This window comes from Notolepis coatsorum (genome assembly GCF_963971535.1).
Source record: "Notolepis coatsorum genome assembly, contig: SCAFFOLD_2096, whole genome shotgun sequence".
NCBI classification, from domain to species: Eukaryota; Metazoa; Chordata; class Actinopteri; order Aulopiformes; family Paralepididae; genus Notolepis; species Notolepis coatsorum.
The window spans coordinates 15,575-31,273 of record NW_028169302.1 but is presented as its reverse complement, the minus strand read 5'-3'; the positions used below and the strand labels follow the sequence as shown (position 1 = coordinate 31,273).

Sequence of the window (15,699 nt, the reverse complement as noted above, 5' to 3'; positions counted from 1 at the left end):
AACACCAGCGCCAGGCGGAGGAGCCCCGCGGCGTCCCACACAGACCCCCCACACAGTACAGACGTCCAGCGCCGAGGCGCCGGGGAGCGTGACCTGCCGGGCGCAGAGACGCTCGAGACAGAGTCGCACCGCGACCGCTCCAGTTTACGGACCGTTTGCACGCAAACACACGCCGGACGCGGCGCGACGACAGACCGCTCACATGTGCAACAACAACACAACACAGACACTGCTAACACAGAGGTAAACGCCACACCAGGCACTCAGGAAAACCGAGTACGGTTGCAAACGCAGCCCGACAACAGCTGGCACGGCACTCGCACACACTCACCGGACACTTGTACGATACAGATAGACAGCACAGAGGACACACTGCAGCAGGACAGCGCCGGGTTAGACAGAGCTGGCAACAAGGAGACAGACACACATAGACTAGAGATATGTCCATCACAGAATATAGAGATAGAGAGGCCAGAACTGCTCACCCCTTATTCTATAGAAAAAGACGCAGGTCCGCACATTTGCAGCAGTGACCACACTGGTGAGCGAAACCCAGAGAGAGAAAGTCTAGGATGTCAGAGTAAGATCAATGAACATAATAGAGAGGAACGCATTATAGAAGTGAACAGCATAGATCAGAGACAGTTGAGTTTGGGGACATGCTGTCTAAAAACCCATAACGAAATAGAGATTGATTGTATAGATAACACAGGCGCATCAGACGCACAGTCGTATTGTACACCCCAGCAGGACCGTCACACACTCGAGACAACACACACAGACTCTAAACCTCTGACAGAGGCCAGTGCAACACATATTGAGTTCACGGCAGCACACTGTACGAAGACGGACACGGCACCAGCGAACATCGACACGCGGGTCAATGTGTCGCCTCACAGCTTGAATATTCACCGTTCACCTCGCTCACGTGAGGCGATCCCCGAGAGAACACTGTCTGAGACATACCCTGCAGTGTGTGTCAACGCGACAAAGGCCCGGGATGAAGTGTGCGTATCAAGTGTCCGCTTCCCAGCGGAGTGCCCTGGGCATGTTGGCACGGCGGCAGAGGCGACCGCCGCACCGTCCGTGATAGTGAACGGAATCTCTTCGGCCATCACGTTTTCCGCAGAGGCCAGTCATCCTTTTTTACTAAGTGTGTCATCACCTGAATCCCAGGGAGCGTCACCTGCGGTCCGGCTCGCCGGGTTAGAGAAGAGGGCGGAGCTGATGCGACAAGATCGAAAACGACAACGGACTGAGAACCTGAGTTCACGACCCGTGCGAGACACAGTTCAAAGCGAGGGATTAATCCCAGAGCACCGGGAACAGGAGGGGGGCTGTGGAACAACAACACCCAGGGATAGGAAGCCCTCATTTGGGGAGGAGGAGCCGGCCGATGAGGCCCGGAGAGGCCCCACGGAGGCGGGGGAGCCTGCTTCAGCTCAACGCCAGTCTAACACTGACGGGGGGTCTGAGGAATGCACCCCTCCTCGGCTCCTAGTAGAAGAGCGGCTAGTTAGCTCTGACAGTCCTGGGTCAGGGGAATCCGCCCAGCTGTTATCAGGAGGAGAGGGGACGAGGACAGGATCACCCCGCTCTCTTTCCTGGGAGAACGAGGAGGAGGAGGGGGAGAAGGAAGAGGAGCAAAAGGAGGAGGGGAGTTATGTTTACGTTCAACTGGGACAGACTGTGGAAGTAGAGAGCACAGTCAGACCCAGTCCCACGCAGTCTAACACTGGCACAGCAGAGGCCTCTGAACTGGAAAGGAGAGGGGAGGTAGAGGAAGCTGTCCCTGTACAATTACCCAGTGATACGGAGGGTCACTGTAGTCTGTATGTGCTATTTGGTGAGATAGGAGAGAGGCTGACAGAACTCAATGCTACTACTGAGATAGTTCAGAACAGTTGCACAGAAGGCCCAGGCCTACACGGGGAGGCTAGTCCTCTGACAAACAAAATAGGATCTACCATCAGCACAGTTCCTTGCCTTTTTATTAAGCCAGTCCAGTCCCAGTTCAACCAGCCAGAGCTGGAAGTACCTCAGGCACACTCCCGTTGCACACTGTCCGACTCCAACAACAATAACACAAAGGCCAGCGTAGAAGGGGGAGCTGAGAGAGGGGGGGTGTCAGGCTGGTTCTCACAGGTAGCCGAGAGCAGCTCGGAGAGCAGCAGTGAGACAGCGATTTCTTCTCGGGTCGAGCCGTCATTAGACGTGACCTGCTCTGAGCTTTCAGAGGACCTGGACTTGAAGTCCCAGGAGGACTCGGAGGTGCTCCTCTCTCCATTGGACTACGAACCCTACTGGAGCAGTGAGGACTCTGCCGTGTCTGGGTTGGGAGAGGACCCGGAGGGCCACTTTACCCTGGCCGAGGTCGAGGAACTGGAGAGGCTTGGGAGAGGGGAAAGTGTTAAAAACGACACTATTTCATACCAGACAGACATTGGCTGCAAGGATGTTGTAGATGGGGTAGATGTAAAGAGCAGTAAGTCAAACGTACACAACAACGACAGCATATTGGTCTCATATTTAGAGAGGAGACGCTTGCAATTGGATAGCGATTACAAACCGGAGGGAAGGTACAATAGCGATCTTCTTTATCACACATCTGACAGAAGGAGAAGCAGCTCGTCGGAGTCATTTCAACAATATATCCTAGCAGAGGAGTATAGGGAGCATACGGCTTCACAGCAGGGGGTTAGGATAGTACGGTACCCCTACAACAACGTCAGCCTCAACCTCCTCTCCATTGGCAGCTTGGAGCCCATTCTCGAGGCAGAGCGTTCGCTAGAGAATTCCGGCACAGTAGAGGATGACTCAAGAATAGACCTGGATAAAGAGTACTTAAACATGAGGCCTGCAGAGGAAGGCCAAGACATTGTTGACTGTTCTGACGATATGTCCAGCTCCGGTGCCAAGAGTCCATACTGCCAGCTCGAACATGATGAGGACGATTCAACCACCTCTGTCGAGTTGGAGCATCAGCTGGACTGGCCCAGACCTGATGCTGACAATCTCAGAATCCCAGCCCTGCTGCAAGATAGCAATGACAGTCGCTTCAGTGACACCGTGTCGTACGACACGACCAGCACAAACAGCGAGGAGATGGAGGAGCTCACTTCGGGCGGGAACACCAGCCTCCACAAAACCACAAAGAAGAGCAAAGTAAAGGGCAACCAGACGGCCAACAAAAGCTCCAAGTTCTCTGTCTTTGCCAAGATGCCCTCGTTCAGGAAGGGGAGGGGCATGAAGGGGAGTAAAGGTGAGGAATCATCGGACGGAGGGTGCGACTCCCCCTTCATCAGGTCCCTCATCACAGAGCAGGGGTGCCAGGGAGATAATTCAGATGACGAGGTCTTCCTCAGAGGCAACCTCCTCAACCAGACGGTCCAGCAGGCATTCTCCACCGGGCATTACGAGATGGAAGAAGATGACTATGGCTTTTTCCCTTCCACCCCGCGCACTCGCCACGTCCGCCAACTCTTCGGCCAAGGCGCAGGGGATGACGGCGGTGAGGGGGACAGAGATCTCGCCCCCGAGAACCCCCATCTCAGGCAGGTCCAGACGGGTCCAGATGGCCAGGCCTACAAGAGGAGCAAGAGCAACGACAACCTGAACATTCGAATGCGGTTTGCCCAGGCCCACAAGTCCCTCTCCAGCCTGTTCGAGTCGCGGCCCATCACGGACAAGGAGAACGAGGAGCAGGACACCGTGGACACCGAAGGGGATTCCGGTAAAGCCAAACAGTCTTGGAGGAAACTGAAGAAGGCCAAGGAAGCAGAGCTACTGAAAAGGACCATGTCAGTACCAGATGGGGAGAGCAGTGGGATTGGACCCGGAGGGCAGAACTATAGAGACTTAACCTCCTCTTCAACCCAGGACACGCATAGCGTCCCTGGGTCACCGAGCTCCCACAGGGCCTTGTGTCACACCGATCCCCTCACCAAGAGGGGCGTTCCTCTGGACGGTGGGAAGGACACCCCTCTAGGGTGCCAGTCTGAAGGGCAGAGGAGGAGAGGTTCACCTAACAGCTTTTCAAATACATTTTACACCTCTGGCCTGCCTTCGTCCTCAGACAACTCAGAGGTCTTTATGCCTCACGACGTCAGTCCCCTTTCACCTTTGAGTCCCACCTCGACAGCCGCCCTAGCCAATCAGCTCTCTCCACCCTGGTCCAGGTCCCCACCTATGGTCAGTGACTGGCCAGCGGACACCCCTGTACGGCCCATGAGCCCTAAACCTAACAGCCCCAGGCTCTCAGCCCAGCGCCGGGTGTTCCGCTACCCTCACTCGGCGCGGTCCAGCGCCTTGTCTCTCATCTTCCTGGGCCAGCAAGCGAGTGTGGAGGGCTTGACGGACCCTCCGGAGAGGCCCAAGACCCTGAAGCCCAGAGCCAGCCCACTGAGCTCCTCCCTCAGCCCACTGGATACAGCTGGGCTCGGTGGTCTAGACACCCAGTCACACAGCAGCCTGCATACATCTGGCTCCATCACTGAACTGGAGGTAAGGAAGAAATGTTTTGTCTCTGTTGTTGTTCCTTTTGTTTGAATTGTTCATGGGGTAGTTACCTAAAATGATATCAAAAGTAATGGTACAGACTTCTTAATGAGTCCAAATGGACCCTTGGTGAAAGGACACTCATGCATTCTCTGATCGTGTGTGGGGATGTTTTGTTCTCTCCAGAGATTGAGGGCCCTTGCTTGTTTGTCCGCTGAACATCATTATAAATGGCTGTGGATAAAAAGGGCCTTGTTTAGCCCTCAATCAAGATGCTGACGGGGTGCCAGCGAAAAGTGTTTACGCTCCCTTTCACCCCCCCTTTCCTCCCAGCTCCGGCTGCAAGAGAATATAAATAACAGGCCTCGGCTAGTTAATCTGTCCCTCTCTCTCTGTGCTGCCTGTCCAGTGTGTGTGAATCTGTGATCTCTGTGTGTGTGTGTGTGTGTGTGTGTGTGTGTGTGTGTGTGTGTGTGTGTGTGTGTGTGTGTGTGTGTGTGTGTGTGTGTGTGTGTGTGTGTGTGTGTGTGTGTGTGTGTGTGTGTGTGTGTGTGTGTGTGTGTGTGTGTGTGTGTGTGTGTGTGTGTGTGTGTGTGTGTGTGTGTGTGTGTGTGTGTGTGTGTGTGTGTGTGTGTGTGTGAGAGTCTGTGATCTATGTGTGTATGTGTGCGTGTGCATTAGGCAGCCTGCTGTATGTGTGGGGTAGAGAGAACAAGACCCCCTCTATTGCCTCACCCGTCTTTGTAAAATGGGAGGAGGAGGTTGGGGGAGGATTTGAAGAAAAAAAAACGGCAAAGTCAGCTCTTTCTTCCTCAATGGCCCCCCAGCAGTGTGGTACATTTCCATTCTGTGAGTTAGCAGTCTGCCACTGTTCTCTCTCTGTGTCCACACCAGCTCCTTCCTAACAGACCCCTGCCATGTATAGCTTCATAACGAGCCCCCCCTAGTGGCTGCTTCCCATAGCTCCCAGGCCAGACAGCATGGTATCATGAGTAGGGGTGTAACGGTACACAAAAACCACGGTTCGGTACGTACCTCGGTTTTGAAGTCAAGGTTTGGTACGGGTTTCCGGTACAGTGGGGGAAGTTTGGCTTTCCATGTTCCACTCAGGGGTGATGTAGTGTGCAGTAACTAATTGTACTTGTACAGGGCTGTCAACGAATATTCTATATTGAAATTAATAATCGACTTGTAAAGAAAAGAAAAAATTATAATAATTATATTAGATTGTGAAAAAAAACATCCCCCAGTGGGCGGTCGTTAGTGGTTAACATACCGTTGTATTCGTTCGGTACACACTAGAACCGTTCGGTACGGTACGGTACACACTGAAACGGTTCGGTACGGATACGTGTACCTTTACACCCCTAATCATGAGGTTAAAGAATGAAATGACACCCGATATGGTTCGCAAGATCTGATTTTGAGGTCTTCAGGAATGGTCTCTCCTATTTCGGTCGTGATAAACAGTCGCCCGGTGTAAGAAGACACGATATGATCTGTGACAGTGATGGTTCCACCCTCCCTGATGTTGGATAGAAATAAATATCATACGTTATGGACCTATCTCAAACCTGTCCTCCAATCACAACTGTTGCAGGGTTTGAGTACTTTCTTTTGAGTGACACTGAGCTACTTTATTATGTAGAAAGTTTTAATCGAACCAAATGTGAACCCAACATAAAAAATAAATTCAATTATCGGCTGGGTGGCGCATGTCACCAATGCAAGAGACGGCGTTGCCTCCGCCTTGGGCCGGCCGTCATACTAACTCAATTGGCAGAGTCAGCGGGTGGAAGTCGATGGGTGGTAATCTGGACGTTGTGGACAGCGACTCCTACAGGTCGGTTGGGGACGCCTGCACAGCAGAGACAGGAAAATGAGCCTCCCACACGTTACACCTCGCCGAATGAGAGTCTGCGCTGGCAGGTGAAAAGATGTGACAGTCTGCCTCCACATGTATCGGAGGGGACACGTGATGCAAGGCTTCTATCCTCCCTACAACCGACCAGTGGGGGGCATATGCGAGCAACGTTCAAGACAGGGGAGGGGAGAATTGGCACGGCTAAATTGGGATGGGAGAAAAAAATTTAAAAGAATAAAAAATAAAATAAATTCAATCGAACTGGATAATCCTTTCATGATCAATAAATAACATTGCACAAGTAGTCAGTTCTTGTCATCTTGAAATTAATTAATAGTGAGTACAAGTTGAGTGCCTATACTACTACCTACTATGCTAATATGTATACTATGCACTCACAGAATGAAGCACTCAAGTTCTTATAGTTATACTTATTATACTTATTTTATACTTATCTATTTTTATCTAGCACAATCTTTGGAGCAAAACAGAAAGAAGCATTTTATATAAAAGTATTCTGTACTTTTGTATGACAACTAATAAAGAAACTTGAACTTGAACTTGAAGTTCGGTACTGCTAGACGAACAATTCCACTTACCCTTAGCCGCCTGATGTGTACCCCTAAAGTAAAATTACTAAAATTATTAAAAGGTATTGGTGCACGGGGCGGTCAGGTGGCGTAACGGAGATTGCGTTCGTCACCAACCCCGGAGCGGCTGGATTCGCCTGTTCGAATCCAGCTCACAGCTCCAGGGTTGTCACCAGCTTGGCTGGCCGTTCACAATAATACAATTGGCAGTATTAGAGGGTGGGAGAAGCTGGCGGGGTGGGTCCGGGTCGTTGTAAACAGCGACTCCTACAGTTCGGTCGGGGCGCCTGCTAAACGCGGATAGGATCTAAGTGGGATAGTGTGATCCTTCCACACGCTACGCCCTCTCAATGAGAATCCGCGCTGCCAGGTGAAAAGAAGCGGTTGATTGGCTGGACGTGTGTCGGAGGAAGCACGTGGTAGCCTCCACTCTCCCAGACCGACTGTGGGGGGTAAGTGCGCAGCGACCAGGAAGGGGATTGGGAATTGGCATAACGACTAACATTGGGATGGGAGAAAATCGGAGGAAAAAGGAGGGGGAAAAAGATCAATACAAAATTAAAAAAAAAGGTATTGGTGCACATACAATTTGTCTGTAAGTGTTGTGCTGTACATCCAAAGTAACTCTTCCCTTTGTATGTCTGTGTTTTGTGACAACGCTAGATCATTTGAACGACACACAGTATTAGGCTTTGCTGTAACCGCTGAAGCGAGAGGTTGACTGTCTGTCTGACTAACCAATCAATTGTCCACTCAAAAAGGCGGCACAAAATGGCAGTAGATCTGCCAGCCAGTCAAGGCCGAGGAGGTCGCCGGAGGCAAAGGTCGACGGGACGGCGTCCGTAGAAGCGAGCGGGCCGAGCGCCAGCCCTGTAGCTGGGGCGAGGCAGAAGAAGAGGGGCCACCCGCGAGACCGGCGCTGCTGGGACGACATGTGGATCGAAGAGGAGAAGAGACACAAACGCAAGCTGGCCAGAGGCGTGAGGGGCAGCCTGGGCCAGCTCCACACGCTCTTATCCCAAGACATGGACAAAGTAAGATAACCGCACCGAAGACCAAAACCAAAGACCAAACCAAAGATCTGGGAGGACCTTTCTCTCCTACTCCTCTCCTTCTTATTTCTCCTCCTTTCCGCCTTTGCTTCCGTATCGTCATCGCCGTTCTTCAAAGACACTTTTCGGTTACCTTGGACATGGAGCCTGGCTGTCTTTTTTTTTTTTTTTATCTTCCTTCAGTTTATTTTTTTTGTAGTTCCTGTGCCGTCATTTCACCCCCCGCCTTCTCATCTGTTTTTGTGTGTTTGTGTGTTTTTCCGCCCGTTATTCTGCGCTTCAGCTCAAACCTGCACGCATACTGTACCCTCACCTCGCACCCTTCACCACAACAGACATCTCACAGTTCTCATGTCCTTTCAGTTACTAACACAGTTCTTTTTGTCTTTAGTACTTCTATGTTAGTGCGTCATGATTTCTGACTGAAGGATATCAGTTTGTAGTATGACACATTTTGGGTCAATTCACTTTCAGGAATCCAGGAGGTGGATAGAGTGGTTCGCTCCAGAGGAACCGGTTCTATCCAACCTACTGACACTTTGAATTGAAAGTACTGAAATTGAATTGACCCCCGAGATCCCAGGCTCTGATTGGCTTCTAACCCCACGTTCCTCCCCCTACCCCTCCACCTATAGGCCCACGCCGGAGCCTCCCTGGGGACCATGGAAGCGTATGGAAGTGGTATGCCTCTCAAGTCGCACTGTTTCTCCCAGAGCACCCCCATCGGTCTGGACTGCCTGGGCTGGAGGAGACGCATCTCCTACACCTGTGAGTACCTCCTCTGTGTCTCCCTCCTCCCTGCTGGGGAGGGGCTTTCAAACATGGTGTCTCTCTCCTCCCTGCTGGGGAGGGGCTTCATACATGGTGTCTCTCTCCTCCCTGCTGGGGAGGGGCTTCATACATGGTGTCTCTCTCCTCCCTGCTGGGGAGGGGCTTCATACATGGTGTCTCTCTCCTCCCTGCTGGGGAGGGGCTTTCAAACATGGTGTCTCTCTCCTCCCTGCTGGGGAGGGGCTTTCAAACATGGTGTCTCTCTCCTCCCTGCTGGGGAGGGGCTTCATACATGGTGTCTCTCTCCTCCCTGCTGGGGAGGGGCTTCATACATGGTGTCTCCCTCCTCCCTGCTGGGGAGGGGCTTCATACATGGTGTCTCCCTCCTCCCTGCTGGGGAGGGGCTTCATACATGGTGTCTCCCTCCTCCCTGCTGGGGAGGGGCTTCATACATGGTGTCTCTCTCCTCCCTGCTGGGGAGGGGCTTTCAAACATGGTGTCTCTCTCCTCCCTGCTGGGGAGGGGCTTTCAAACATGGTGTCTCTCTCCTCCCTGCTGGGGAGGGGCTTTCAAACATGGTGTCTCTCTCCTCCCTGCTGGGGAGGGGCTTCATACATGGTGTCTCTCTCCTCCCTGCTGGGGAGGGGCTTCATACATGGTGTCTCTCTCCTCCCTGCTGGGGAGGGGCTTCATACATGGTGTCTCTCTCCTCCCTGCTGGGGAGGGGCTTCATACATGGTGTCTCCCTCCTCCCTGCTGGGGAGGGGCTTCATACATGGTGTCTCCCTCCTCCCTGCTGGGGAGGGGCTTCATACATGGTGTCTCTCTCCTCCCTGCTGGGGAGGGGCTTCATACATGGTGTCTCCCTCCTCCCTGCTGGGGAGGGGCTTCATACATGGTGTCTCCCTCCTCCCTGCTGGGGAGGGGCTTCATACATGGTGTCTCTCTCCTCCCTGCTGGGGAGGGGCTTCATACATGGTGTCTCTCTCCTCCCTGCTGGGGAGGGGCTTCATACATGGTGTCTCCCTCCTCCCTGCTGGGGAGGGGCTTCATACATGGTTTCTCTCTCCTCCCTGCTGGGGAGGGGCTTCATACATGGTTTCTCCCTCCTCCCTGCTGGGGAGGGGTCTTCATACATGGTGTCTCCTGGCTGAATGTCGTATATTAACCTGGGCTGATTTAGTTTGATCTGTTGTTCTCTGTTCATCTGTGTGGCATATACACACCGTAGACATGACATTCTCAAAGTTAGCTGCAGGAGCCGGTGCTGATTCCTGGGATGTTGTTGAGTGAGTGGTGCCTGGACCCGTTTGGCTGATATAGACACACAGACTGCTTTTCCACATTATAACTGGCTTTGAATGGAAGAGGTTCATGAAGACGTTAATGCTATTGCTTGTTAATAAGACAGAAATTCAACCGTACGTGTGTTGATCACCACGAGAGAAAGGCAAAGTGCTGGACTAAAGAACACAATAGGTATCACTTGTTTCCCTCTCGTCATGATGATGACACCATCCGTAGCAACAGATGGTTATACAGTTGTGTTTGGTGGTAGAGGCTCTGCTCTCAAGATGCTCTCAGTGCAAAGCCATGCAAGCCTGCGCCAGATTTGGTTGAGAGATAAAAATAATAATCGCCCCGATGGGGACATCGAGAGCAGAGCCTTATCGCAAACCACACCCTCAGATGATGTCACAATGACAGTTGAGACATTAAGCCAGCATGGCATGTAGATCTATATCTAGATGTTAAAATAGATGGATGCAGGTGGTGGCGGACGGAGATTCCCACAAACGTCATTGTACAGCAATCGCAGCCTGGCATGCAACAAACTGTGAGAACGGTGAGAAGCGGACCATCGTGTTGTCAGAGTTTTATCTGCATTTGATCACTGGTGTGCAGAATGATCATGAAGAAGTATTACCGCGTGTTACCTCAGCGTCCTGCCCAAACTAACGTTAAAGTTACAGTACATCGCTAGCATCCTATAGGTGTCCGCAGTAAAGTTGCCTAAATATATAAACTCAAATCCAGTGTCACTCTGTTGAACTTGGCTGAATTTTACTTAGTTGAAACTAGGGATGGGCTCGAGTATGTTTTCCCAGATCGAGGACTCGCATGAGTAGTGCTTGCGTAATTGTTTAGGGAAATCTATTTTTAGAACCCGTCTTAAAACGCATGGAAGCTGCAAAAATATGATACTGCGTGGAGTCACACACACACACATGCGCACAACACACTATACAACGCACAATATACTCGATGCTTAATGCGTATTGTCAGTCATGTCAGTTACCATTTGTAATAATTACGTTACCTCCACTCTGTCTGCAGCAGGTCTCTCTGCTCATGGAACGGCATGTTCAATAGTAATAGTCTATGAATGCTACGTGAAGTGGATGACACATGTTGGCACAATTTGGAAATGCACAAACACGAACCACTGTTTTCATCTTTTAGATAATGTTGCTGTATCCCAACACAACTAACTTGTTGCGGTACGCTCTCACGCTCCACAGCTTCCAGCGTTGTCTTCCTGCAACAACTCACACCTTGCGGGATTTCAGAGCAAGATTTCTGTTTCAGTGGCACAAACAAACACGTTTGGTGGACGTATTTGGTTTCAAGTTCAAGTTTCTTTAATAGTTGTCATACAGAAGTACAGAATACTTTTATACAAAATGCTTCTTACTGTTACGCTCCAGAGACTGTGCAAGACAAGATAAGTATGAAATAAAATAACATAGTATAGCATGTAAATTAGAAGTAAAAAAAAATGAGGTCACAGTGTTCAGTATAGACATTATGTACAATGTTCGATGCAGAATAGACGTAACTGAGTTACCATATAATATACAATACTATGCAGTGTACTAATATACAATACTATATAGTGCAAGGCAGAAATGGGATGAGGTGCAATTTAGGTACAATTTACAGTAGGTGTACGAGTTGTAGTGCAAATCCTTTATCAATAAATATAAAGTGTGTTTGTGTGATCTAAAGTGTGGAGAGTGGGTGCTGCAGTGTGTTGTTTGTTTAAGTGAGTGTGTGCGTATGGGTGTGTGTGCTGTGTGCATTTGATGGTTGTTGCATAGTGTTTATTGTTCGTTTAGCAGCCTGATGGCCTGGGGATAGAAGCTTCTTCTGAGTCTTTCTGTGCTCGCCTTAAGACTCCGGTATCGCTTGCGTGACCGCAGCAGATAAATAAAAGAATAAAAACATGACCCTCAAAAATCACTCGAGTTCAGTTGAAATGGTGAGTAATTATTATTATTATTATTAGATTTCTTTGACATGATAAAATACAATACACAGGTGAATACAGTATAAAAATACATCAGGATAGCGCAAGAAAGTCCTTAGACCTATTTCCATTGCGGTCCCAAGATAAGGCAGGCAGAGCAAAAGAGCGACATGCACAGTATGCTACTCCTCCTACTTGACAACCCGGAGTCAATCACACACCTACTCAATTAACCATAACAATTACAATAATAATATAAAAAGTACATAAAACACACCATCTTAATATCAGACTCAAAGCTACAGGCTACACTACCCTAAGTTGCTCAGCAACCATTTTTTCAGTTGGTTTTTGAACCCATTCAAGGACTGGGCAGATTATTTCACTCCCCCCCCCCCGCCCACTGTAGAGGAATGTACTTCTTCCAGTTTTGCTTTTCAGGTTGGGTATTTTCAGATTAGCTACACTAGCCCTTGTATTCAAGCTATGGGAGTCCTGGACATGCAGATTTTTTTTCTTTTTAATAATTAGGACACACACCCTGTAAAATCTTATATACCATGATCAGTATAGTTTAAACTCCAGCTCTGAGTCAGACTCCATGCTTGTGTTCATAGGCCTGTGTTCCATGGTCTTTGCCTGTATGTAGGCCTACCCACATGTGGATTCACAACACTGTTTACCGTTGGGCTGCACATTTGAAAATAAAGTCTGTGACAAATCCAGGATTAGTGTTGTAACCTTCTATTGTTATGCAACAACATCACCTTTTTCAGAGTTCTTGAACCAGGCCTGCCCTGGCATTAACACATCGGTGTTGTTCTTCCTCTGACCTGCTGGTGGCAGCAGATTCTCATGTTGACTTAGCAGGGTTGATGCGGCTGGTTTAGAATATCCCAGCACTCCCATCGGTTTTATTTACATCCCAGGTCAGAGTGGTCCTTTGGGAAGTGGGGAGTATAGAAACAGTGTGTGTAGTCTATGTTGTAGTGGAGTGGAGTCTATGTTGCTATGCATCGTTCAGCATCCAGTTCCCCCATATGATTTGATTGGTTGATTGATTATTTTATTTCCATGTCATGAACACAAAGTGCCCAACCCTCATGGGGTTATATTATAACACATACAAGTGTTCCATTATTACATTAAACATTACATTTCATCTAAATACAGATTACATAAATATGGATTACAGCTCGGTCTTTAACAACGAATTCTGCCTCCTTGCCTAAGCTTGGCAAATACAATCTGCTACAAAAAACATCTCCCTTCCTGAAGCACAACTCAAGGTTTTCATATTCATCCCGCTCAAGAAAATCAACATCATTGGAGGACATTTGACTAAAAAGTACTTCCCTTACGTCCTCGTAGACAGAACAGTAAAACTCACGCACCAAACAAAGTCTGTTTGTACATCCTTCGTATATATAGTCTATACATCCCGTTTTTGTTCCAGCTTAATTCTTGAAATGATTGGACAAGAACAGTAAAAGCTGTGTATTACATCAGTTAAAATATCCCATAGAGGGGAAGAAAGGAAGAAATATTGGCCTATTGACTAAATAAGCACCCCCCCCCCCTCACACACACACACACACACACACACACACACACACACACACACACACACACACACACACACACACACACACACACACACACACACACACCCTCAAACACACACATTAATTCACAATCGTACATGTGCTGTTCCACTTTTCCACACACATACCCATTTGAACGATGACCCACACACAAACATGCGTCCCTGCGCGCAACACACACACAATGAAAGCACTGGAACCGTGAGCGACTACCATCAGTGGACGTGTCGCTGTGCTGTCATAGTAAACCCACCTTCCAAGAAGAAGTGCTTGTCTGGTTGGTGTCAACATCTAACAAAGATTCAGAGACAAAGGAAAAACTTCACCACTAGCAAACTCAAAAACACATTTACAGCGTCTGCTTTTATTTCTCAAAGGTGATACGTCTGTAAATACACGTCAAATGCCAAAACAAGTACGTAACGTTACATTTTGTTAAAATCTGCACAGCAGTCATTTGTTTATACTTCAGATGTATAATATTAAGACTAAAGTTGTAGCTTACTTGTAGATGACCTTAGATAGAGGTAAGACTGCTGAAACTTGACAATTTCTACAAAAGTGAAAGATCCCTTCAACATAATTTGCTAATTTGACGTATGATTCATTGTGGGGTAACACAAATGTATTCTAATCATACTATATGTATACTATACTATACTTATACTATTATGACATGCATTGTAAAACTTTCAGAATCTTTGCGGACTATGAATAATTATGAGGTTGTGACAGAGGTTTATTTAGCTAAAAGTACTGATCATTTATGAGCCACGCCCTTTATAAGTGTATTATTAGAATATGTGACCAAATCACAGTTGTGAGGATGTTACTGACCATAACATGGCATCAGAAAATTATGCACATTTTGAATGCACTGTGACATGCATTATGATATGCATTCTAAAACCTAGTCTGAATGAGATTGTTATTCGCTAAACGGTCCACAGTGTTCAAGCCCACAATTTCTTTTGTACACATTAATATGTGTATTATAGCATAATGACATCATAACTCTGATCACCTATCTGATTATAATACACTCATAACATGCCTATGATGTCTCATAATGCCTTAATAAATTAACAAGTTTATTTGCACTTGATCTTGTTGAATTTGACCTTGCTTTAAAAATAAATAAATAAAGTTGCTTATTTCTAGTCCTTACACTCAGTCATTGTGGAAGATCTGTCTGATATTGAGGGAGTCTCAGAAATACCTTGGTATGTGGCTTGATAAAAAATTGACATTTAAATATCATGTGTGCGTTCTTGCCAGCATACTGCAGCAAATTATTCTCTTCTTGTGTAGGAATAGAGCCAGCTTCCCTATGATTAGTAGGAAGAGAGTCATTGACGCAGTTTTCCTGTCTGTGTTGTACTACGGTCAGAGATGTAATTTTCACTCTTAAGCCCTTAGATTCACAATATCATTCAGCCTTTAGATGTATCACATTTATATTGAATGGTCCTCCTCCCTTGTAGAGTGGCAAGAGTTGCATTAGCATCTGTTTCTACATAAAGCCATAATTATCTCACTTCACTAGTGGACATGTGGACCCTGTGGTTTTGATTGATTGATTGAAAAGTTTATTAACAGATTGCAGAATGGGTACAGTACAGTACAGCTACAGGTAGTAGAGTCTGTACTGAACTATTGGACATGTTGTGGACCCTGTGGTAGTAGAGTCTGTACTGAACTATTGGACATGTTGTGGACCCTGTGGTGCTAGAGTCTGTACTGAATATGCTTCTGTGCTCCTGACACATGGACCATCATACAACATGAACACGCTCTAAAAGGTCAGGTCAGTTTGATCACCAACCATTCCACCATAATCTGTAATTGTTTGAATTGATTGTACATCTATTATGTTATTATTTATTGTATATTCATTGTTTTCACTGTATGTATTTATTATGTGTTTAAGCTTGATGTCATTGGAAATGATGGCTTGGCCTCATTGAATTCTTGAGTTGAAATAAAGTGAGTTGAATGAATGAATGAATGATTGAATGAATGAACAAATTAATGAATGACTGGATTTGAAGCCGCTTATTTTCACTAGGAA

The 15,699-nt window shown here is 47.9% G+C and overlaps 1 protein-coding gene across 1 annotated transcript; it reads left to right on the top strand.

The window, feature by feature from the left end:
- Positions 1-40: 40 nt before the first annotated feature.
- Positions 41-8,771, top strand: LOC311248752 (uncharacterized protein; the record flags this gene model as incomplete). Its single annotated transcript, XM_084339582.1, has 3 exons — positions 41-4,503; positions 7,713-7,985; positions 8,639-8,771. Coding segments are annotated over exons 1-3 (3,682 nt in total), but the record flags the coding sequence as incomplete, so codon positions are not given.
- Between the last annotated feature and the right edge of the window lie 6,928 nt (positions 8,772-15,699).